The sequence below is a fragment of the Brassica napus genome, chromosome C7 (assembly GCF_020379485.1).
Source record: "Brassica napus cultivar Da-Ae chromosome C7, Da-Ae, whole genome shotgun sequence".
NCBI lineage: Eukaryota > Viridiplantae > Streptophyta > Magnoliopsida > Brassicales > Brassicaceae > Brassica > Brassica napus.
In genome coordinates this window covers 6,495,239-6,519,708 of record NC_063450.1, presented here as the reverse complement: position 1 = coordinate 6,519,708, position 24,470 = coordinate 6,495,239, and the positions used below count along the sequence as shown (strand labels likewise).

Here is a 24,470-nt window from a genome sequence, read left to right as displayed (position 1 = left end):
ATAGTCCAATGAAGGCTTAATTTTTTCGAGATAGCTAGACAAAGATCATTATCTTAGAGGAGTATGATGAATTATATGGAGATTAATGGTTATACACATCACTATATGGTGTATTCTGTCGAAATAGTTATACACACCATTATCCCGAAGAAGGGTTTTGGAGAAAATATCTCACATTGAAAATATGTAAGGAGTTGAATAATATATAAGAGACTTGGGATATTCCATTACTACCGATTCGTTTTGAATTGAAAGCCCAAAAAACTTAGAACCTTAAGATTTCACGTTGCCTGAATGTTGGTGACGAGGAATCTGTGATGACCGTGTCTACATTTACCTCCTTTCTAAACACCTCCACACCTATGCATAGAGGGTGAATGTTTTCTTAACGATAACATCAGATTTTAAGTAGGCCTTGGGAAAAAAAACGGAACCGAAGATCCGAACATGAACCAAACCAAAATACCCAGAATCGGACCGAAATCTTCAAATATCTGTATTGTTCTTATACTTTTATATCTGAAATAACCTAACCAAACCGAGAAACGAACGGGTACCCAAATATATAAAAAAACATAAAAATATATACATATAATATAACTAAATATATTTTATAATTTAAAAATCAGTTAAAATATTTACAATATTTGAAAAAATAAACTAAATTATTATAAAGTATCCGAAGTATCGAAAAGTATTCGGATATTTCTATCTGAAATATCCAAAATAATTTGAAATATCCGAGATTTTTTTTTATCTCAAACCATTCTGATCATTCAATATTTACTCAAAATACTCGATATTTAACACGAATTACCCAAACTACCTAAAATAACTGAAGCAGAACCATATGAGACCTAAAATTTTCTGAATATTTTCGGTTCCTAGTTTTACTATCCGAACGGAACTCGAACCAAAAATAGGTCAAGTAGTAAATCGATCCTCATGTCCCCTACCCGAACTACCTCATACCCGAACCAAACCAAACCGATACCCGATATATCCAGGCTATGAAACACAATCGAATTAAGAGGTTTCAGGCTTACACATTATAGAAGATTAAATTCATGGTCCGAATTGTAGAATCCTTTATTCCTCTTGCCACTTTTAATTTCAAGAAGCAAGACCCCAAAACTGTACACATCTAACTTCATCGAGAATTTCCCTTCTAGCGTATTCGGGGGACATGTAGCCACTACATAGGAAATAATTAAATTGAAAAGCTATCAGGTGTAAATCTGTATTCATGTAACTATCTGTTTCAAAATGTGATGATGTTTTAATTGCTTACTAATATATTGGCATAGTATTTATTTGGACGGTTGTAGTCACCCAAAGTTCTGGGTCGAGCGGTCTGGACATTCTCCTCAGCTACAGCCTGAGCATTGGCTGCATCATTCTCAGCATTAGCAGCTTGTGGATTAGCTGCTTCAGGATCATGGATTACATCCCTTTGATCATCATCTGACCTTTGACCATCCTGGTCATGCATGTCTCCATTCTCGTCCCGAATCAGCACTAGAGTCGCAACCATGTCTTCTCACGGATTGATGTTAATCAATGTTCAGGTAGAAGTGTCGATCGTCGGTCGCTCATAGGTATCTGTCGACGAAGTTGAGTTGATGTTGATCGATTCTGCGCGTCGCTCTTTGCGGATTGAACGTTCCAAACGTACAAGATATGAGAATAAAAGATTTTTCTCCTTGTTTCTTCTAGTAAGCCTGGGCATGCACCTGGAAAACAAGAATTTTTTTTTTTCGTTTGTAACTAAAAGAAAAATAACCTAGACTAAATCAAATAAATTGAGTCTAATGGCGATCCAATGCTCTTCGGCAACGGCGCCAAATTTGATATCACTTAAATTATCCTATGAGCAACTTTACTCTCTCAAATAAAAGGTTGAGTTGTAGTACTTAGGGATCGAATCCACATAGAGTGTGGGCACAAGATAAACTCAATGCAATCACGATTAAGCTACACAATAGAATATTAAAGCATAATAAGTAAAGTAGTTGGTTGTTTGGTTGGTTTGTAAATATGAGAACAAATAGCTAGATCTAGGGTTTCAGGCAATCATGATTATAATGATATAGAAGCTAAGGATATGTGAATGACAATCCTAAAACTCAAATTCTAATGTAAAGATATCCAGATGTCGATGCAAGTCTAATAAATTGTCTAAGTCTAGTGCTCCAGCTTTCGCTTGTGAACACTAATCGAGTGTCAATCGACACTACATTTCTAGTGTCGATTGATACTACCTTAGGTCAGTTTTATGATCTTATTTGATAAGTTCACTAGTCTTCCTAGATCAGCTGTCGCATGTTTCTAGCAACCTAGCTCAGAAAATCAATTCAGGTGAGAATCTATTGTTGTAGTTGTCTACAATACTAAGATCAGGGTTTTGTTAGCTAATCTATAACAAAAGCAGTAATAACAATTCTAATGAAGGATGTCTTCTAATTTCACCTTAGCAAATCTATAGTTTTGGATAATCCATCAAAACCCTAATTAACTCTAAATATAACAAGAGAAACTACTCAGACATGATCAAAAAAATCATAATAATAAGCTGAATAGAATGCATATAATAGAGTTAAGAAATCAATGGAGCTCCAATACAAAGCTCGGAAGGAGTCTGAGATCTTCTCTTAAAATCTACTGAAAAAACTTAAAATTGTTTGCTGTGAATAATATAAAGTAAAAGCGTGGTGTTCTGCCAAACAATGGCAAACACTATAAATATTAGGTGTTGGGGTTAAAATCAGTTACGACAAAATCAACTTAAAAAAAACTTCCGAAGAAATGTCCTCTTTGAAAAAAGAGATAAAATTCAAAAGAAAAGAGAAGTGCTAGAACCTAAATCGAGTTTCGTAGCAACTCCGGAAAGGATTCACACGATAAGTCTTCGAGAAAGGTTACTCCAGGCCTCGGACAAACGATCCCGCACAACGAAACAACTATAACGATCTATCATCCAAACCGAACGCACCGTCCAACTCGCCCGTTAGGCCCTCCTTTATCCCGTCCTCGTAGCTCCCTCCTTTGGCATTGGATCGAACCTACTCTTGTTTCATCTCGATTGGAGTCATCGTTGGAACTTTACGATTTAAAAACCGCAAGAACTCGTTGTCTCGTATGAAGTTCGAATTGATCGTATAAAACGGCAGTGGTTAATTAAACAACTCGAACTGCCTCCGCTATACGAGAAATTCGAACCTTATTCGAAATCAATGTCGTTTCGGAAGTGCTCTTTCGATAAATCGTAAAAAACGCTTAAGTCGGAAAACGTCCTAAAAGGGTCCAGCACACGGCTGGTAGCCCACTTGCGATTTAATACGAAATCAAGCCCAATCGTTATGACGGTTTATCTTTTATTCTGAAGGGGAAGATAAATGTCAAGTTTGGAGATAAATGTGAAGTTTCCAAAGATAAATACGAAGATCGAAGAAAAATGGAATATTTCCGTGAATCGATAAACTTGACCGAGGGCAGAAAAGGAAAGAGTAAACCGCCTCTAGGTGGAGTATATAAGGATCTCGAGGTTGAAGATGCAGGGGGAGGCAATTTTTTACGCAGAGCAAAACTTAGCACTTAGGGCATTTAGGCAACTTTCCGTTTTTTTGTTATCGAGCTGCGACTCAACTAGGTTTCTGCAGTCTTAGGTTTTTAGATCTAGGGATCTCGCCGACAGCTCTCGTGGCGAAGGCTCTTACCTTGTTGTAACGCTCATACGCAGATTCGGAATAAAATCCTTCTTGCGCTCTTTTCGATTCTCGCACTTATTTTTCGTCTATATTTTCGTGTTCTGATTGCTTGGCGTGTAGTCTAGCAGATATCCAGGACTTCTGGGAAATTTAGGGTTTCCTAACTTTCCTAAATCAATGGAAATCGACAGTGCAAATTTCGTTTCCCACATTAGGTAAAGTTAGCTAGGGGAAGTCTTGTAATTATGTGAATCATCTGAGCTCAAGTCGGCCTCGAACAAGTCGGCCCGTCTTCTCGCGTCACTGTCGAGCGACGACAAGGTGTCTCTGTCGATCGACAGTCTAGCTGAATGTCGACTCTGGCTGATTTCTGAACAGCTATGAGTTTCTTCTCTCTTTAGCTCCATAATCTCCACATTGTTCCAAAACATACATGAACTTGAAAAGACTCTAAAAAGACTCCAAACACACATATAATAGATTATAAAACAATCATATACCATTGCTGAAAACTGGAAAATCCATGGTATATCAGAACATCAATCAAAACTAGTGCAATGCACGGGTACATACCTAGTTATTTATACATTATCGATTGCAATGATTAGTAATTTGTAAAGTGTAAGAAGCCTGACCGTTATATTTTCTGTAGCTACGAGTGATGGATATTTGCACATGGCGCACCCAATGCCCTCCTAACACATTTAAAATGAAGCAACAACAAAGCATATAGTCAATTAGGTTAATATACCCAATGGTGACCAATATCAGCTAAGTATACATATACGGCAAAAATTCTAATCTCTATAGCAGTTAGGATGCGAAATGCTTAAAATACTCTTATTGTCGGTCATGCTGGCTCGCATATAACAAAGAGATGAATATGTGTAAATATCGCCTCAGATCATATATCCTTCTAGTCATGTGCAGGTTTGTAAATAGGGGATGTTTCAATCAAACGATTCTTTTGTTCTTCACATATCTCGATGAGGAAATATGATATATTTACTTTTTATTTTGGTGACATTTATATTGCAGTTAGAATATGATTTTTGAGCGACACAGTATATGAATTTCACTCTACACGTACACAAAATCAAAAAAAAAATCTAAGGAAAAAATATCAAGGAATTACTGTGTATGTGACATACGTTGTTATATTTTTTTTGCTAGCAATTACAACTGATGTTAGATTTATTTAATGTTGTTAGATGTAACTTTATATGATGGTATTGGCTAACATTATATGTGGATGTTGCGATTTAGAAAATATTTAGTGGTTTAATGATATTGGGTGCCAATGGCGTATAAGGTTTTGTTTAAAATGATATAGTGTTAAATGTTATAATACTTGTTAGAGATTATAAAGTTGTTAGATGCTAACTGTGTCGCTATATGATGGCAATTAGTGGGAGCTAAGTATGGTCCTATGTGTTACAAACACTATTAGTTGTGATATATATTGTTAGATGTTATTTTATATAAATATATCATTGCAATTTAAATATGTTTGTACAATCTACTTATATTATTTTTAGGAGTTATGTGGTGTTAGTTGTTAGATATGAAATATGTTGTTAGATTTTATTTTATATAATTAAACATTACTGATTTGATGAGGTTTGGAGTAACTTCGTTTGTATCTTCTACTAACTAGATTAGTAATGATTTTTGTTTGGCTGAGATTAATTGTTGTCTGATATTACTGGGAACACCTTCGAAAAAGGTGAGATCGCTATCTTTCTCTATGATGAGAATTACCTCAACCTATAGATTATTGACAAACACATAATTTAAACAGAATCTCAGTTCCTTAAAGAGTTATACGGGAGCTTATACATATATATATATATATATATATATATATATTCATGAAATAGCTACCGAGTATGTTTTCTATGCACATTTTATAGTATTTGTTACATAGAAAAACAACATCTAACTATGATGTTACACTACAACGTAACATCTAACTATCTAATACTGGCATTTAGCATCTAACTTAGAAGACATATCAAAACAAACCATATCAAATTAGTCAGGGAATACGTCTAACTTACCAAACCTTTCATGATACTTGTCAAGATTTTTCTTCTTCGACTGCTTTCAGAATCCATTCAAATCTTTTTGGTTTGTGATATGTTATGATTCTTTCACCAATGTTTTTTTCTCCAACAGCATAGTTTTTTTAAAGGAGGCACAAAGCTTGCATCATTGGGTTAGTAACTCGGAAACAATTATTGTGGATGCTGTAAAAGCTATGGCGGATGAACACATCTAGAATTCTAGTTCTTTGTTTTGTGGCGAAGAAGACGTGACAGAGAAGCTAATGAAGCTTGATGATAGAGAAAAAAATAAAGAGAATTAATCCTTATCGCAAACACTACAAGAAAACGTAGCAGTAACAACGGCGGTTTACGACGAAATTATTTCCTCGTAACTTTACATGGCTTTACAACGCAATTACGACGAGACATTATTTCGTCGTAAACTCCATGGTAATTTACGACGAAAGGATTTCGTCGTAAAGTCAATGTAAGTTTACGACGAAAGTACGTGGAATGCGAAATAGTTGTAAACGTTACATCGACATTACAACGAATCATGTTACCGTTATATAAAGGTGAAAACGTGCATTCAATGTGCTTTAACTTACCTAAATTCGTTGTAAAGTCGTTGTAAATGTTCCATGTAAAATCCATGTAAAACTTTTCTTGTAAAATCATTGTTATATTTCTCTATATATATATGTCATTTCCCACAACTCTCTTCTTCACAACACACAACTCTCTTCCTCTCGAACCTGATGGCGTTTAGACTATGTTCCTCATTCAGCCACCAATTACTATTTCGAAGATGACGATAAGGAACATGAGTCATTCGTCTGTCTGCCAATTCAGTGGAGCGACAAGGAGAAGTGGACGGAAGTGCAGTTGGTTTATACTTGAAAGGAACCTCCAACCATCGTCAAAGGTTCCTCTCAAGTACAAACCAGCTGCACTTCCGTCCACTTTCTCCTTGTCATTCCACTGAATTGGCAGACAGACGAACGACACAGGTTCCTTATCGTCGTCTTAGAAATAGTAACTGGTGGCTTAACAACGCAATTACGACGAAACCAACGAAACCAAATTTCGTCGTAAACGCCATGTAATATTACGACGCAAGTACGTCGAAAAGTAAACTTTACATCGACATTACAACGAATCATGTTACCGTTATATTTAGGTGAAAACGTGTATTCAATGTGCTTTAACTTACCTAATTTCGTCGTAAATTCGTTGTAAATAATATGTTAAAACCATGTAAAATCCATGTAAAATATTCCTTGTAAAATCGTTGTTATTTTTCAACTACCTAACTCGAAAATTTCTCTATATATATGTCATTTCCCACAACTCTCTTCCTCACAACACACAAACGGGAGAAAAAAAATCCGAAAAAAAATCAGAAAAAAAAAAGATTTGAAAAAAAAATCTAAGAAAAAATGGCCGGTGGCGGTAGTATTTACGAGTTACGGAGTTGGATGTATTTGCACAAAGATTCCGACGGGAGGGTGACAAACGCATTTCTGAGCGGGCTAGAGACATTCATGCACCAGGCGGGCTGTACACCGATCACACAGGAAAGCGGTAAGATGTTCTGCCCCTGTCGGAAATGCAAGAATTCAAAATTTGCACGTAGTGAAACTGTATGGAAGCATTTAGTAAACAGAGGATTTACACCACAGTACTACATTTGGTATCAACATGGAGAGGGTTATGGGGGAAATGAAGCTAGTAGTAGTAATAATAATTTTGAGGATGGTCATCATAGTGAAGAACCGAATCATTTGCATAATGGATATAATTATCATCAAGATCATGAGCAGATGGTAGATCATGATAGGGTTCAAGATATGATTAGTGATGCATTTTTAGAAACAACTACAACAATAGCTGATGGAACTGGAAATGTAGAAGAACCTAATTTGGATGCAAAAAGGTTTTATGAAATGCTAGATGCTGCAAATCAACCAATCTACACTGGTTGTAGAGAAGGTCTCTCTAAATTGTCTCTAGCAGCTAGGATGATGAATATTAAAACGGATCATAATTTACCTGAGAATTGCATGGATGCATGGGCGGAGTTGTTTAAAGAGTATTTGCCAGAAGACAACGTGTCTGCTGAATCTTATTATGAGATTCAGAAATTGGTTTATAGTCTTGGGTTGCCTTCGGAGATGATTGATGTTTGCATCGACAACTGCATGATCTACTGGAAAGAAGATGACAAGTTAGAAGAGTGTCGATTCTGCAAAAAACCACGATTCAAACCGCAAGGCCGTGGGAGGAATAGGGTACCGTACCAAAGGATGTGGTACCTACCAATTACAGACAGATTGAAAAGATTATATCAATCTGAGAGGACTGCTGCATCGATGAGGTGGCATGCGGAACATGTCCAGAGAGATGGTGAGGTTGCACATCCATCAGACGCAAGAGCGTGGAAACATTTCAACAAGGTACACGCAGATTTTGCTACAAATATTCGGAATGTCTATCTTGGGTTATGCACCGATGGATTTTCTCCATTTGGAATGTCTGGTAGACAATATTCTTTGTGGCCAGTCATTCTTACGCCGTACAATTTACCGCCGGATATGTGCATGGAACAAGAATTTCTATTTTTGACCATATTAATCCCTGGGCCGAAGCATCCAAAACGGTCTCTTGATGTTTTTCTTCAACCGTTGATAGAAGAGCTAAAGCAATTGTGGTCAGAAGGGGTGTGGACGTACGATTGTTCCTTGAAAAACAATTTTACGATGCGAGCAGTTCTGCTGTGGACGATAAGTGATTTCCCTGCTTATGGGATGTTGTCTGGCTGGACAACACATGGAAGATTATCTTGTCCATATTGTCTTGGATCGACGGATGCTTTTCAACTGAAGAATGGTAGGAAGAGTTGTTGGTTTGACTGTCATCGTCGCTTTCTTCCACTTGCCCATCCGTACAGAAGAAATAAGACATTGTTTCGGCACAAAAAAATTGTCAGAGACGGTCCTCCTCCATATCTCACCGGCCAGCAGATCGAAGCAGACATTGATTATTACGGAGCTCAGGAAACAGTTAAAGTTGGAGGAAATTGGCATGTTCCTGGAAATATGCCTGATGGATATGGTGTGTCTCACAATTGGCATAAGAAGAGTATATTTTGGGAGCTACCCTATTGGAAGGATCTTCTCTTACGCCACAATCTGGATGTCATGCATATTGAGAAGAACTTTTTTGAGAACATCATGAATACATTACTTAACGTCCCTGGGAAGACAAAAGATAACAAAAAGTCAAGGATGGACTTACCTGATATTTGCTCAAGAAGTGAGTTACATATCAAGAGCAATGGAAACGTTCCTGTTCCCATCTTCCGGTTGTCATCAGAAGCCAAAACAACCTTGTTTGACTGGGTTGCATCAGAAGTTAAGTTTCCTGATGGTTATGTTTCAAATCTGTCAAAATGTGTTGAACGAGGTCAAAAGTTCTCCGGAATGAAGAGTCATGATTGTCATGTGTTTATGCAACGACTTCTTCCATTTGCTTTTGCCGAGCTCCTTCCAGCAAATGTCCATGAAGCACTTGCAGGTAATTATAAAACGTTAATATATATACATATGTTATGAAATGTTATTAATTTGATTACTTTTGCAATATACAGCCATCGGCGCTTTTTTCAGAGATCTCAGCACACGTACGTTCAAGGAAGAAGTCATCGAACAACTTCATCATAACATTCCGATCATATTGTGCAACCTGGAGAAGATATTTCCTCCTTCATTTTTTGACGTCATGGAGCATCTAGTTGTCCACCTACCATATGAAGCATTGCTTCGTGGACCTGTTCACAACGGATGGATGTATCCGTATGAGCGACAGATGAAACATTTGAAGGGGAAAGCAAGAAATCTTGCAAAGGTGGAAGGTTCAATAGTTGCGGGAAGTTTGACAGCCGAAACATCTAACTTCACATCATACTACTTTGCTCCAACTGTTCGTACGAGGAAAAGAGTTCCTAGAAGATATGATGATGGTGGAGTACCGACATCATATCCAATTGATGGTGTTCCTGACATTTTCTGCGAAATTGCAAGGTTTGGTGGTAAAACGAAAGAAGTATGGTGGTCATGTGAAGAGGATAAACATAGTGCCCACACTTATATTCTGCTCAACTGCGAGGATGCAATGACCCGTTACTTTGAAAGGTAAATATTTTTGTGAATGTTAATTATATGAATTGCAGTTAATTATGTATGACTTGATTATTTGTTTAATTTGCAGCATGTTTGTATCTCAAGTTGAAGAAGCAATACCAGGAATATCTGCAACTGATGTGGAGACACGTAAAGATAAGCACTTTGTCAAGTGGTTAAAATCACAGGTACGTAATATATCTCATACATTGATTAATTAAGTAAGTGTTTTGATACTTCAATATTAATTAAGAATAACTGCTTTTTGCAGGTTGATTACGACGATCCTTATTATCCCGTATGGTTTCACGAATTGGTTCAAGGTCCAGTTGCAAAGGTCACCACATCACCTATGTATTTCACACGAGGATTTACCTTTCACACATACGAGTATGGGAGACATCGGGCAACGAGTAACTACGGAATATGTGTGAAAGGTGAAACGGACTTTTACGGGATCTTGCAGGAGATTATTGAAGTGGAATTTCCGGGGTTATTGAAGCTAAAATGCGTCCTCTTCAAATGTGAATGGTTCGATCCTGTTGTGAACCGAGGGATTCGGTATAACAAATTTGGTGTTGTGGATGTCAATTTTGGGAGAAGATACAACAAATTTGAGCCTTTCATTTTAGCTTCACAAGCCGAGCAAGTAAGCTTCCTTCCTTATCCTCGGCTTCGAACTTCCGGGATAAACTGGTTAGCTGCTATCAAAATTACACCTCGTGGACGCATTGTCGCTGGAGAAGAACCGCCCTTGCAAGAAGAAGACGCTATCAATGAAGTTGAGGTACCAGAACAACCAACTGATGAAATCCTTTTGATCGACCCGCAAAACTTTCAATATGAAGATATTCCCGAAGATGCGACAGATGAAGCACGTGAAGACGAGTTCGAGAGAAGCGACGATGATGATTGTAATGATAGTGATGAGAACGAAAACGATTTAGAGTGATGTAATATTGATGAGAACGAAAACGATTTAGAGTGATGTAATATATGTCTCTGATGTTGTATTTCTCTATTGTAACGTATGTTTAAAGAAATATTGTTTTTTTACCATCCTAATGTATGTGTAACAAATGTTGTTTTATATAATATGTATTTGTGTTAATTTTAAAAAAATTATTTGGAGTTTTAGGGTTTTAGAGTTTAAGTTGGAGAAAGAGCACAAAGTAGTAGAGAAGAAGAGATATGATGTTAGATGATATGTGACTTTGGGGTTTAGGGATTTCATTCTCGGTGTTTAGGGTTAAGCGTTGTAAAATCGTCGTAAACCGATTTTTCGACGTAATTTCGTCGTAAATGGAAAAACGCGGGCCTGGTAACTTCGTCGTAAACGTGGGCCTTGTAAATTCGTCGTAAACCAATGTTTCGACGTAATTTCGTCGTAAATCGAAAAACACGGGCCTGGTAACTTCGTCGTAAATGGAAAAACACGGGCCTGGTAACTTCGTCGTAATGTTACGAGGAAGTTACGAGGAAACCGTTTTTATATATATGGGAGAAGTCGAAGATACGAGCACTGCTCGTATCTTCCTCCCTAACTCCTCTCCCCCTCTAAGGTAACTTTCTCTCTCTATCTTTTTTTTTTTTTTTTTATAGTTTAGGTTGTTAGTTTAGGTGATTAGTTTAGGGAATTAGTTTAGGTGATTAGTTAACGGAATTAGTTTAGATGATTAGTTTAGAAAATTATTTTAAACAATTCGTTTAGGATATATATTAATTTAATTTTTTTAAATTTTCTAGATGGCTCCTAGACCGAGACCAGCAGCTCCTGCACCTACGTATGCGGATTTGTTTGGCGATGGATCTTCCTCTAGCGGTCCATCGTCTTCTTCCGGGACAGTTCCAGACTCTCACACATCTCGGAGAGTTCCTTCGACCCCTCCTCCTCTTCCATCTCAGATGCCTCCCCCACGAGCTCCACCTGTCGCCCCGGATCAGCCTGCCCCACCGGCTGCAGTTCATCCCGATTTGCGGGTGCCAGCTCATGCACCATTCGCAAGATACACCGTCGAGGATTTGCTTGCCCAGCCCGGACGAGAGGGTTTACACGTTCTGGACCCCGATAGACCCCCGGGTACTTATTGGTAAGTACATAAAATTATTAATTTTAAATTTAAAATCTTTGATCAATTTTTTTAACAAATTTGTTATATTTGCAGGTTTGGGGCTAACAACCGTGTTAGCCGGAGCGTTTCAGAGACGATGAAGGGATATTATGACGGCCCTTATCCCAACTGGACCATGACTCCCGATCACGTCAAGACGACGTGGTTTAAATGTTTTGCGGTAATTATATTTACATATTATTAATATTTATATTGTTAATTAAATAATTATTATTTTTTTTTCTAATCTTTTAAAATGTTTGTTTTTTCAGCAAAGGTGGAACTGGTCCGTAGGAATCACCGAGAGGGTGAAGAGCGAATTTATTGCAAAGGCGAAAACTCGTCTTTGCAACACCGTCTCCGATTGGAAGGACAAGTGGGAGATTTACGGCTATGAGGGGAAGCCGAGCGGGGTCACAAAGGAAGCATGGGATGGCCTCATCACCTATTGGAACGAACCCAGCTCCATCCGCAAAGCCAACTCCTGCTCCGCTTCCCGAAGAACGAGGGATAAAGATGGCCATTTGCCCATGGTTCATAGATCCGGCCAAAAACCCCATGCCGGAATTCGTCTCGAAGCTGTAAGTTTTATTTAAATTTATAATTTTCATTATTTTAAACTTGTATTTATTAATTATATTTAATTTATTTATTATTGTTGTTTATTAGTTGGAGAAGACGGGAGTTTTGCCATCTCTCTCGGACTTATTCAAGATGACTCACGCCTCACCAGATGGGGTTTTTGTGGATCCTGCATCCGAGAAACTCTTCAACGCTGTGGCGTCTCGGGTTGAAGAGCAAGAGACGCAACTTACCCAACAGTCTGCAGATGGATTACCCGTCAAGTTGTCAACCGTAGAGGTCGACCGGATCTTCGAGGAGGTAAAATTTAATAATTTTAATTTTTTTTCTTTATTTTATTATTAACTCTAAATACGGTTTTATATATATACATATAGGTGGCTCCTAGAAAGAAGGGAAGGACGGTTGGAATAGGTTCCGTTAACGAAGTTGCAAGGGCGACTTCGTCATACTATTCGAGACGGGACCAGGACAACGACCGGATGCAGGCTCGCATGGATACCCAGCAGCAGCGTTTGGACTCTCTCGAGGGTTTGCTGGATGTGATGGCGGTGGGAAATCCAACTTTGCAGAGAGCTTTGGCGGAGAGACGAGCAGCTCTCGGGATGAGCCAGCCGGATCCCGAAGCAGGAACGTCTACAGACCCGAACCCCTCAGCCAACTACTTCGATGACCATGATGTTGGCCTTTAGTTTCCTTTTTTAATTTCTTTTGTTTTGTATAAAAAATTTAAATTCTATTTAATTAATGAATTTATAGTTTTAAAAAAAAATTATTTGGTTTCATATTTAATTTTATTTCAAATATTTTAAATTTTAAAATTATTGTTTTATAAAATTTATATAATTATTATAATTAATTAATATTTTAAATATGGAGATGTAAATTCGTTGTAAAATTCCACGTTAAGTCCTCGTAACGTTTACGAGGAATTTACATGAAGTCGTTGTAAAGTCCTCGTAAAATTTACATCGACTTTACGTGGAAGCCTTACGTGGCTTTTACAACGAACTATTACGAGGTATTTACATCGTCGTTTACGAGGGCATTACGACGAATAGTTTCCTTCCGCTTTACGAGGAATTGACTTCCTCGTAAACGTAACTAGGACTTTACGACGAAACCTCCGTTACGACGAGCGTTTAACAACGAAACGCGTATCGTTGTTAATTCGTCGTAAAGCCCCTATTACGACGAATTTACAACGAATACCGCCCTCGTAAAAAATATGTTTTCTTGTAGTGAAACAGAGATAGAGAAGAAGATGAAAAGGAGACTAAGAGAGACCGAAAATAAATCTTAGCTTAGTTATTACAGGTTTATAGCTTATAGGGGTAATGTAGGATTATCAGAAAAGTAACAGTGGTTATAACAGGGAAATAAAATCTACTTAAGATTGGATTTTTGTAGGTGAGAGCCTAAATACTCTAATTTTTTTTACTCTTAGCGTAGCTGATAAAAAAATCCAATAAACCAATTTCTTGGTTCTGGTAAACAAAAACAAAAACTAGCCGCATTTGGAATCAAACTAGCATTTCTAAAGACACTGACATGGAAACTAAACAAGTTAAATTTGAACATCTCACAAAGCAAGACATGATTCAAAAACGTGTTGGGAGAGAACATTACATAAAAGCAAGTAGTTAGATTCAGCTAACTATTGGTTGGTTCTTGTAACTCGACATTTCATACAATCCGAGACACACTCTTTATTGTTTTATATTTATTTTTCATATTTTACATTGGCATGTTGGTATACATAGTCAGTTTTTTTAATAACTACTTCCATTAATCTCAACCATATACAAAGAGATATCAAGGCCGACCAAAAAGATTGCATGAACCCAAAATCAAAAACTAAAAGCTAACATTAGCACAACATACAAGTAAAAGCGTGGTGTTCTGCCAAAAAATTGCAAACACTATAAATATTAGGGGTTGGGGTCAAAACCGGTTACGACGAAATCAACGTAAAAAACTTCTGAAGAAATGTCCTCTTTGAAAAAAGAGATAAAATTCGAAAAAAAAAGAGAAGTGGTAGAACCTAAATCGAGTTTCGTAACAACTCCGGAAATGATTTACACGATAAGTCTTCGAGAAAGGTTATTCCAGGCCTCGGACAAACGATCCCGCACAACGAAAAAACTATAAGGATCTATCATCCAAACCGAACGCACCGTCCAACTCGCCCGTTTGGCGAGTTGGATCAACTAGCCCGCCCTCGTCCCGTCCTCGTAGCTCCCTCCTTTGGGATTGGATCAAACCTACTCTTGTTTCATCTCGATTGGAGTCATCGTTGGAACATTCCGATTTAAAAACCGCAAGAACTCGTTGTCTCGTATGAAGTTCGAATTGATCGTATAAAATGGCAACAGTTAATTAAACACCTCGATCTGCCTCCGCTATACGAGAAATTCGAACCTTATTCGGAATCGACGTCGTTTCGGAAGTGCTCTTTCGATAAATCGTAAAAACACTTAAGTCGGAAAACGTCACGAAAGGGTCCAGCACGCGGCTTGAAGCCCACTTGCGATTTTATACAAAATCAAGCCCAATCGTTATGACGGTTTATCATTTATTCTTTAGGGGAAGATAAATGTCAAGTTCGGAGATAAATGTGAAGCTTCCAAAGATAAATACGAATATCGAAGAAAAATGAAATATTTCCGTGAAGTGATAATCTTGACCGAGGGCAGAAAAGGAAAGAGCAAACAGAGATAGAGAAGAAGATGAAATGGAGACTAGGAGAGACCGAAAATAAATCTTAGCTTAGTTATTACAGGTTTATAGCTTATAGGGGTAATGTAGGATTATCAGAAAAGTAACAGTGGTTATAACAGGAAAATAAAATCTACTTAATATTGGATTTTTGTAGGTGAGAGCCTAAATACTCCAATTTTTTTTATTGTTAGCGTAACTGATAAACAAAATTCCAATAAACCAATTTCTTGGTTCTGGTAAACAAAAACAAAAACTAGCCGCATTTGGAATCAAACTAGCATTTCTAAAGACACTGACATGGAAACTAAACAAGTTAAATTTGAACATCTCACAAAGCAAGACATGATTCAAAAACGTGTTGGGAGAGAACATTACATAAAAGCAAGTAGTCAGATTCAGCTAACTATTGGTTGGTTCTTGTAACTCGACATTTCATACAAACCGAGACACACTCTTTATTGTTTTATATTTACTTTGCATATTTTACATTGGCATGTTGGTATCCATAGTCAGTTTTTTTAATAACTACTTCCATTAATCTAAACCATATACAAAGAGATATCAAGGCCGACCAAAAAGATTACATGAACCCAAAATACAAAAACTAAAAGCTAACATTAGCACAACATACAAATCTGCCAAAAAAAATTACTTCATTTGTTTTCTAGTTTGACATCTTGCTGCCTTTCGGGAAGTGTAACCGCACAAAATAAGGTCTTGGTGCTCTTGATTTTCTATTAAATCACCTATCACATACATAACCTCCAAGTTTTAACAAGGTTATCTTCCAGACTCAAGTAAGAAATGAAATATGATCACAAGATATATATATATATATATATATATTCTTATTTCTTTCATAGTCAAAAATGGTGAGAGAAAATAATAATAAAAGATACAAACAACATTTTGAGTCTTTAACCGATTTACATTCTTGAAATTAATGTCCGTTTTAACTTAAATCAAAGTAAAAGAAGGATGTTGCTATAGCTTAACCAAAATGTAATGCATAACATCTCAACAAGAATTGATAAACCTGAAAATAACTTAAGTAGTTAAAATATTGATTTATTATTGTGAATAAGAACATTAAGATCTAACCATAGTGAAGATCATATACTTTTAAATATTCTTGGGATAAATGTGCCAACGTACATGGTTCTTCTAGCAAGGCTCCATAACGAGTGTTTTGAAACATCAATTGGGGTTAGACTAGATTCATGATCAGTAAACACCTATAATGACGTATTGCATCAGAAATTTCAGTGCATATAAAAATATATATTTTGATATTGAGTTAAAGTGTAACCTCGTTGACTTGGAAGTATGTCCCGTAAAGTGGGAAGCTACCTCTCATTTTTTTCTACAAGGTATCTGCATGAAATTAGATCATACCATTTGCAATTATTTATCAAAACATGTAGTAATTATAGGCAAATGGGTTAAATGTTTTTACATCTTTTGATAATTCATAGATTACATGGCGTCCATATAGCAAGCAAATATGGACATTGATCAATAGTTTCTCTCTTCTCAAACTGACAAATGGAACACAAACAACTAGTTTGATTTAATATTGACGGTATTATGTCCTTCAACTAATATATATTGTGTGTTTCGAATAGATTTGTAGCTGCCAAACAAATTATGGATCCTATTTTAAACTAAAATAGAGATATTTATAACATATCTAACATACCTCAACTAGAAGAGGATGAAAACAAAACAGAGTCAACCATCAAAACAGTCAAGCTTAACAACACTTTCAACCTTAGCATTTTACAACTTCAATTTTGCACATAATGGTATATTGTATATAAGCTTTCATGTATGAGAAAATACTTCTTTAGAGTCTTATTTTCATAAGCAGCTATTAACACAATGGAGATTAATAAACATGATCTTCATCGTGGACTTATATATTTGTGGCTAAAAGAATCAAAGAAGTATCAAAATGTAATAAATCATACACTGGAGAAACTCATCACTATGACAGAAATGTTGAACCAATGTTTTCCATTAGTTAAAAAACAAAGATTATTTCCAATGCACCTAATTATTCATTTATATATTTCCCTTAAAATAGAGAAATTTTATTATTGAATTGAATTTGCTTCAATCTATGATTTTGTTATAAGTTTCTCTATTTTTATAAGAAAATATAGAAATATGATACTTTTTTTCTAAATATAGAGACTGAAATATCATTCACTAAATTTTTCCTTAAACTAGATAAACACTATAATAAAATCATACATTGGAGAAACTCATCGCTATGATAGAGTGTCCCTATTTTAAGAGAAAATATAGAGAATTAATATATAGAGCTGTGTTAAAAATATTTTAATTTGAATAAACCATGCAAACAAAAGTATATAAATGATAAAAATGCACACACAAATTTTGAGACCTATAATGACAACACAAACATTACTAAATGGCTAAGGAAACATTAGAATATGTTTCAACAACAAGAATAGGTTAGAAAGTTAATAGAAATATTAAATTAAGAATGTGTATGACGTTTTCATCGACTCGATTGATTTTATTCAGTTTTCAAATTCATTGTATTTCACCTTGATTCATATTTTTCGGGATTGAATTCGAATTAAATTTTTGGGTCTGGCCTTTTCTCTATCCCTAAGTACAAACTTGTTAAGGACTACTTACGCACTATGATTACTGAAATATAAATACCAACCAAAACTTACGTAGAAAAACAAATTTTTATTCCTTGAATAAGTTTCACACAATATATACAAAAATCTGACAATTGCAATAAAAAGTTTTTCAATTTATGTGTTTTATGAAATTAAAACATCTATCAAAACCTATGCAACACACATATCTATTTCTAGTTATTGATACATTAGCGATTGCAATGAATATTAATTTGTAATGTGTGAGAATTCTTGCCGTTAGATTTCATGCACCTATGAGTGATGGATATCTATCACATGGCACACTTGACACATTTCTAACACAAATAAAATGAAGCAGCAAAAATTATAGAGTCAATTAGGTTAATATACCCAATGGTGACCAATATTATCTAAGTATACATATGCGTCACAAAACTCCTTACATCTATAACATTTAGGATGTGATATGTTTAAAATACTTTTATTGTGGGTCATGCTGGTTGGCATATAACAAAGAGATGAATATGTGTAGATATAGGCTCAGATCATATATTCTTCTAGTCACATGTAGGTTTATAAATAGGGGATGTTTCAACCACACAATTTTGTTGTTGTTTACATATCTTGATGATGAAATACAATATATTTATTTTTAATTATGATGATATTTATATTGCAGTTAGAATATGATTCTCGAGATACATTGTATATGATTTTCGTACAAAATAAAAAAACAATTAAGGGAAAATATCAAAGAATCACTGTGTATGTGTCATACGTTGTTACATTTTTTGTTAGCTGTTACAACTGATATTAGATGTATCTAATGTTGTTAGATGTAACTTTATATGATGGTATTGGCTAGATGTTGCAGGTTAGAGGTTTAATGATATTGGGTGCTAAAGGTGTATACGGATTTGTTTAATATGGTATGTTGTTAGATGTTATAATAATTGTTAGAGATTATAGAAGTTGTTTGATGTTAACTGTGTCGCTATATGATAACAATAAGTGGGAGCTAAGTATAGAGCTAGGTGTTACAATCACTGTTAGTTGTGATATACACCATTAGATTTTATTATATATAAATATGTCATTGCAATTTAAATATGTTTGTACAATCTACTTATAATATTCTTAGGAGTTATGTATGGTGTTAGGCGTTAGAACCGTTGTTGGATGTGAAATAGGTTGTTAGATTTTGTTTTATATAATTCAACACTACGGACTTGATGAGCTTTGGAGTAACTTCGTTTGTATCATATACTAACTAGCTTAGCAATTATTTTTGTTTAATTGATATTAATTGTTGTCTATATTACTGGAGACACCTTCAAACTTTGTTTGTTCAATGTACTAAGTATATCAACATGTAATAAAAATGATATATTCAATGTTGTCAAATGTTATATTTGTAGAAACACAAATTTATTTGTTTATGAAACATTTTCTCTTTCATTCTTTGCATTGGCATTTTTTTTTTGCTACTTTTTGTTCATCATTTGGGTTAGATCGTTAACAGTACATATTCCTAACAAACATAACATTCTTGAAAACAAACTAGTCCATGATTTCATCATGTCACCAACATCGACTTCAACAAAGGTAGGATCACCCTCTTTCTCTATGATGAGCAGTACCTCAACCTTTTTTTAACACGTAGTTTAATCAGAATCTCAGTTCGTTAAAGAGTATTGCGGGAGCTTATATATGGTATTCATGAAATAGCTATCGGGTATGTTTTCTATGCACATTCAATAGTACTTGTTACATTACAAGGTAACATCTAACTGTGATGTTATGTTACAAAGTAACGTCCAACTATCTACTATTGGAAGTTGGCATCTAATTTAAAAGAGATATCGAAAACAAATCACATAAAAATTGATCAGGGAATACATCAAACTTATCAAACCTTTCCCATTAAGTTCATTTCTAAAGATCTTGACATGGAAACTAAAAATGTTGAATTTGAACATCCTAAGAAGCAAAACATGATTCAAAAACGTGTTGGGAAAAGCAGAAGAATACTTTGGTCCAACCTACAGAAATCAGTGTACAAGAGGAAGCGGAAGCATATGAGAAGTGGCTTCATGTTGCGGGTTTGGAGGAAGAACATCTTAAGCAAAGAGCAAAACTTCATTGGCTAGATGTGACAGATCTAAACAACAAAACTTTTCATAATTCTGTCAAGGCTCGTAAATAACGGAATACAATGAAAGAAATAAGATGCTCTGATGGGAGAAGGCTTGCAACGCATGGGGAGATTAAAGTGGAGGCAGAAAGATACTTCTCGGAGTTCCTAAACTAGAACCCCGACAACTTTCAAGGTGCAACTGTGAATGAGTTGAAGGAGCTGTTGGAGTATAGATGTATAGAGGGCGATTGTAGTCATCTGGAGGAAGAGGTCACTGAAGAGGAAATCCGTAAAGTGTTATTCTCCATGCCTTCTCACAAATTTCCAGGACCAGATGGTTTCCCAAGTGAATTCTTCAGAACTGCTTAGCCAGTAATTGGACGTGATTTCATTGTGGCAGTTCAATCAGTTTTCAGATTTGGCTTTCTCCCAAAAGGTGTAAATTCAACTATTCTTGCTCTGGTCCCTAAGAAGATGGATTCTCTGGAGATGAAAGATTACAAGCCCATTGTCTGTTGCAATGTCATGTATAAAGTTGTGTCGAAGATCTTGGCTAATAGATTGAAGAAGCTCTTGCCTAGTATAATAACTGAGAATCAATCTGCATTCATTAAAGGCAGGCTATTAATAGAAAACGTTCTTCTGGCTTCTGAACTGGTGAAGGATTACCATAAGGAGACTGTTACGCCAATAGGGGTGATGAAGATTGATATATCCAAGGCTTTTGACTCAGTCCAATGGTCATTTGTTTTGAACTGTTTAGAGGTGTTGGGTGTTCCAGAGAGATTTATAAAGTGGATCAAATTGTGCATCACTACACCCTCTTTCTTTGTGAAAGTAAACGGTGATTTGGCAGGTTATTTTCAGAGTTCCAGGGGTTTGTGCCAGGGTTGTTCACTTTCTCCCTACCTCTTTGTGCTTTGAATGAATGTTATGTCGCTAAAAATTGATAAAGCAGCGAAGGATAAGAAGTTCAAGTTCCATCCTCGTTGTAAGTCGCTTTCCCTCACTCACTTGTGCTTCGCGGATGATTTGATGGTATTTGTAGAAGGTTAAAAGAGTCTGTTCAGGGTGCTCTATCTGTATTTGACAAATTTGCTGAGTGGTCTGGGTTAAGAATAAGTATAGCGAAATCTACACTATATTTGGCAGGAGTTGCAGAGACAGAGGAGGAGAGAGTTTTATCAAATTTCCCTTTTGAAAAAGGTGATCTTCCGGTTCGATATCTGGGGCTTCCTTTAATGACTAAAGCTATGAGGAAGCAAGACTATTTCCCTTTAGTTGAGAAGCTCATAAGCAGAATCAGCTCCTGGAACAGCAGATTTCTATCCTATGCGGGTAGATTGCAACTAATCAAGGCTGTGCTAATGAGCATAGTGAAATTCTGGGCCTCTGTTTACCTTCTCCCAAGTAGTTGTATTAAGGGAATTGAGCAACTCTGTGGGGCTTTTCTCTGGACAGGGCCGGAACTAAAAACTGGTGGTGCTAAGGTGGCTTGGAATGTTGTCTGTCGGGTAAAGGAAGAGGGAGGTTTGGGCCTTAGAAACCTCAAAATTGTCAACAGAGTTAATGTCTTGAAGATCATATGGAGAATATTATCGGGTACATCTTTGTGGGGCAAATGGATTGAGTGTTATCTGTTGAAACAGAAGAGTTTTTGGGAGATAAAAGAGACAACTCAAGTGGGTTCTTGGATGTGGAGGAAGATGTTGAAGATGCGAGATGTGGTAAGGAGTTTCCATAGAAAAGAGTTGGGGAATGGAAAGAAGTCTTCATTCTGGTTTGATAACTGGTCTGAAAGAGGAATTATATTTACTCTATTGGGTGGGCGTAGAATGGTTGATATGGGGGTTAGCAGGGAAGCCACAGTGGAGGAAGCAGTTAAAAGTGTGGGTAGGAGGAGGAGACATCGCTCTCAGCTGCTAAAAGATATTGAGGCTGATCTAGTTATTGTTGGAGAGAAGCTGAGGGATGGAATGGAAGACATAAATAAGTGGAGAAGAAGATCAGGGTTCAAGCAGAACTTCTCTACTTTTGAAACCTGGACACTTTTGAGGCCGACCTCCGAGTGTTGCAGCTGGTATAAAGGTGTATGGTTTCCTCAGGCAACTCCCAAATACGCTTTTGTGACATGGCTAGCTGTGAGGAATAGACTGTCTACTATAGATAGAATTGCTAAGTGGAGACAGGGGGTTGATGAGACATGTGTACTCTGCAAATATGCGCCTGAAACTAGAACCCATTATTTTTCGAGTGCTCTTACTCTGCTCAGATTTGGGAGTATCTCACTAAGGGTCTTCTTTGCGGAGACTACACTACGGCCTGGTCTGAGATTGAGTCTATGATTACGGATGTAGAATGGAGAAGAAGAAAAGGTTCTGTCTCAGATATATTTTTCAGGCTACAATTCATGCTCTATGGAGAGAAAGGAATAAGATAAAGCATGAGGAAAATCCTTTGCCTAATGTCACTGTTAAGAGAATGGTTGAGAAGGGGATAAGAAACAAACTGAGTAATATGAGAACAAGAAAAGTGAAGGGATGGGAAGATGGATTGCAGTTTTGGTTTAGTACAAGAGTTTAAAGGTCTCTAGAAAAAGAAAATTATAGGAGGGTTTGAGAGTTTAAATTTTCTATTTGAATGAGTTTTTAGACTTTAAAAAATATAGAAGTCTGCACATGATGTAAGAATGGTTTTTTTAATGAATAAAATTTAACATTCATTCTAAAAAAAAAAAAAAACATTACGTAAAAGCAAGTAGCCAGATTGAGCTAGCTATTGGTTGGTTCTTGCGACTTGATAATTAATACAAACAAAGACACACTATCTATTATTCTAGATTTAATTTCCAAAATTTTACATTGGCATGTTGGTATCCAAATAACTACTTCCATTAATCTCAACCATATACAAGGGATATATCAAAGCTGACAAAAAAAAAAGATGGCATGAACGCAAAGTACAAAAACTAAGAAGCTAACATTAAGCACAACATACAAAGCTGCAAAAAAAACTACTTCCATTGTTTTCTAGTTTGACTTCTTTGTGCTTTTCGGGAAGTGTAACCGCCCAACTAGAGGTTTTGGTGCTCTTTATTTTCTATCAAATCACGTGACACATACATACTCTACAAGTTTTAACAATTTTATCGTTCAGACTCAAGTAAGAATCACAAGTTATATATATATTCTTATTTCTTTTCATAGTCAAAATCGTGAGAGAAAATAATAGTAAAAGATGCAAACTACAGTTTGAGTCTTTAACCAATTCACTTTCTTGAAAACTCATGTTGGTTTGAACTTAAATCAAAGTAAAAGAAAGATGTTGCTATAGCTTAACCAAAATGTAATGTGTTAACTCTCAAAAAACATTGTTGAATTATTTCCATTGATAAACCTGAAAATAGTTTAAAGTAGTTAAAAATATTGATTTACTATGTGAATAAGAGCATTAATATCTAACCATAGTGAAGATCACATACTTTTAAATATTGTTGGGATAGATGTGCCAATGTACATGGTTCTTCCAGCTAGGCACCATAACGATTGTTTTCAAATATCAAGTGGGGTAAGACTCGATTCATGATCATTAAACACCTATATTGACGTATTGAATCAAAACTTTATTGCATATAAATATATATATTTTGATATTGAGTTAAAGTGTAACCTCTCATTGTTGTTCCAATATATCTCCATGAAATTATACCATATCATAGGCAAATGAGGTAAATGTATAGGCAAATGAGGTAAATGTATTTGCTTACCACCATCCGTCTAATGATCTGTGATCGTGTCTCCCTAATGTTATTTCACAAAAAAAAAGTTTCGTCATCACACATTTTGCATGTGTCTTTCCCAGTGTATTTGCTTCTAGCTGGTTGAACGAAATCAACCGTCTCACCTTGTTTAAAATCCTATTGATTATTATAACTATGTTTTATTAATCTGACTAACGATTAATAGTTTTCAGAGCTTTTCACAATTCATCCATTACACACTACAAAAAAACATAAGTTTAACGACGGCAGTATTCCTCGTGAGTTCGTCGTAAAAGAGGCTTTACGAGGAATTAGCGAGGAAACACGTTTCGTCGTTACTCGTTCGTCGTAACGCATATTTCCTCGCCAATTCGTCGTAACTTAGCGAGGAAAACGTTTCGTCGTAAAGACGAAGTACCATATTTCGTCGTAAAGACCACGTAGATATTCCACGTAAGAATGTCGCTATATTTCCTCATAAATACCTCGAAAGTAGTTCCTCGTAAACTACACGTATTTATCTCGAAAGTATTTCCTCGTAAAGTACACATAAATACCTCGAAAATATTTCCTCGTAAAGT

General features: G+C 36.0%; 1 protein-coding gene across 1 annotated transcript; it reads left to right on the top strand.

The window, feature by feature from the left end:
- Positions 1-11,575: 11,575 nt before the first annotated feature.
- LOC106378225 (inverted formin-2-like) lies at positions 11,576-12,839 on the top strand. The gene is made up of 2 exons (XM_022694283.2): positions 11,576-12,026; positions 12,102-12,839. Exons 1-2 carry the CDS (start codon positions 11,683-11,685, stop codon positions 12,250-12,252), a joined length of 495 nt encoding a protein of 164 aa, XP_022550004.1. The 5' UTR covers positions 11,576-11,682; the 3' UTR covers positions 12,253-12,839.
- Positions 12,840-24,470: the final 11,631 nt, after the last annotated feature.

What these genes read in the sequence shown, in the direction of transcription:
- LOC106378225 (XM_022694283.2), top strand. Translation starts at nt 11,683, where the DNA reads ATGGCTCCTAGACCGAGACCAGCAGCTCCTGCACCTACGTATGCGGAT. An exon ending in AGACCCCCGGGTACTTATTG is followed by an intron (nt 12,027 to 12,101) that starts GTAAGTACATAA and finishes TTATATTTGCAG; the next exon opens with GTTTGGGGCTAACAACCGTG.